General features: G+C 46.7%; 1 protein-coding gene across 1 annotated transcript in view; it reads right to left on the reverse strand.

The window, feature by feature from the left end:
* LAMA1 (laminin subunit alpha 1) overlaps positions 1 to 2,120 on the reverse strand; it is a 165,786-nt gene that overhangs the window by 92,397 nt on the left and 71,269 nt on the right. The window contains exons 13-14 of the mRNA XM_012558209.1: positions 1,089 to 1,190; positions 6 to 77 (exon numbers count right to left, since the gene is read on the reverse strand). Of these exons, the coding sequence (XP_012413663.1) occupies positions 6 to 77; positions 1,089 to 1,190 (174 nt within the window). The remainder of the gene's footprint in view (positions 1 to 5; positions 78 to 1,088; positions 1,191 to 2,120) is intronic.

Here is a 2,120-nt window from a genome sequence, read left to right on the forward strand (position 1 = left end):
CTTACCACGTTGAGGTATTCTTCATAGGGCTGCAGGGACAGGCCCTCCACCTGTGTGCTCAGAGTGAGTCCATTTCCCTAACATTGAACAAGAAGAGGAGACATACCTATAATTCAATTTAATGACCAAAAAATACAGTCGAGTTTTTTATTCAGCAACCTAGTTTTTCATTGAGCAACCTAGTTTTTCATTGTGCATAGGTTTTTGTGGCAAGAAATATGATGGAGGCTGTAATTCTTGGTCCAGAGTTAAGAGAAGTTGTTGCATTGTATTCCTCTCAGAGGGCTTCAGATAATAAATCTAGGGAGTGTAGACTTGGCTGGAGTCTGGGAAAATAAACAGGGTCATGCCTTTGCCCCAGCTTTTATCAAAGACACCAGTCTGACCCCCTAATCTTTAATCTACAGGACAGACGTGGAAAAAGCATAGACATATACACCTCCGGCTGTCCACAGAATTGCTGCTAACAGAAATCGCTTGCCCTGCACGGCTTCCGCCTGCTGCAGCACTGAGACAGTGGTCACGGGGAGGAGTGGAGACACTGGGGACGAGGCATTTAAATTGTTCCGCAGACACGCGCTGCACACCCCGGCACTAACGTTTTGGGAATCCTTCTGGGAGAGGCAAGCTCGGTGGAGATGTGTCTTTTGGTGAAGGGGGTACAGGGCAGAGGGAGAGGGCACGTGAGAGGAACCTACAAAAGTGGCTGCAGGTGGCTGGTGTCCTTGTCGCCAGCCCTGCCTCACTGGTTCACTTGGGACAGCAAAGTGGCAGGAGGCGAAAGTGGGGCTTGAGAGGGCTGAGGGAGTAGATCCAAAGTCGGAGCAAGAGCTCACTTCCCTTTTAAGTGTGAAAAGATGGGCAAGCTGCGGGGATCAAGGGGACAGCAACTTGCTCTGTCCTGAGGCAGCTCCAAAAACGGGCCAAAGACAGGACGCTCGCTCCCGCACGATTCTTACTGGTGTCCGCTGAGTGGCCGCATGGTCGCGATTCCTGGTTACTATGACGTCCCTGAACCACTCTGATTCACAGCTCTATGGCCCACTAACCTCTAAAGCTCAACGGCAAAACAACATGAAAACAATTACCTTAATGATAACGTCGGCATGAGACACTAGGTCACTGTCCACTGCGTCCACAGGAATATCGTAAGACACTGTGTATTTCAGGAATCCACCAAATGCCGTCAGCTGAAATGATGAAGTCAGAATGAACACTGCAGGGGAGAAGCACCGTAGCCCCAAGAGGAAGGGGTCGCTAGGATTCATCTGAAAACAACCAGGCTGCAGGCTGTCAAGTGGTCACAGTATGTAAGGGCACTCACACTAAAGGCCATGACAAGGAAGCACATTATGGGAACATTGTATGAATAAATACTACCGGAATGCAGGATACTGTTTAAGTGCACAGAAAAGAAATGCATTCCTTCTTAGACACCCCAAAGTAAATTATTACACACTTCAGTTAATCATACAATAGACATGTATTTCATTTAAATATTTTAGGGGGTAAGGAGTTTGATCCATGACTACAATCTCAACATTTTCATCTCCTTGCCCTGCTTATAGGCGAACAATAAGGAACACGTTTGATCTGCTGTTATTACTCTAGGTAAAGGAAATACAAAAGGTATTCCTAGTCAGACATCCTTCAACATGAAATAGAGATATTCTTTCTGACTGTGTGATGGTTAATTTTATGTGTCAACTGGGCTAGGCTGTGGTGCCCAGTTGTCTAGTCAAACACTAGTCTAGATGTTGCTGGGAAGGTATTTTGTAGATGGGATTAACATGTACGATCAGTTGGTTCTAAGTTAAGATTACCCTAGACAGTGTGGGTGGGCCTGATCCAATCAGGTAAAGGCCTGAAGAGAAAAACTGAGGTTTCTTGGAGAAGGAATTCTGCTTCCAGGCTGTAACAGACAAATCTTGCCTGAATTTCCAGCCTGCCACCTGCCCTGTAGATTTCAAACTCAAGGCTATAACATCAACTGCCTGAGTGTAGCCAGCTGGCCTGCTCTATAGATTTCAAACTTGACAGCCTCCACAACTGTGTGAGCCAATTCCTTAAGCTAAATCTCCTATTGGTTCCGGAGGAGGCCTGGTGGTGCAGTGGTTAAG

This window comes from Trichechus manatus, unplaced genomic scaffold (assembly GCF_000243295.1).
Source record: "Trichechus manatus latirostris isolate Lorelei unplaced genomic scaffold, TriManLat1.0 scaffold00146, whole genome shotgun sequence".
In the NCBI taxonomy this organism is placed as follows: domain Eukaryota; kingdom Metazoa; phylum Chordata; class Mammalia; order Sirenia; family Trichechidae; genus Trichechus; species Trichechus manatus.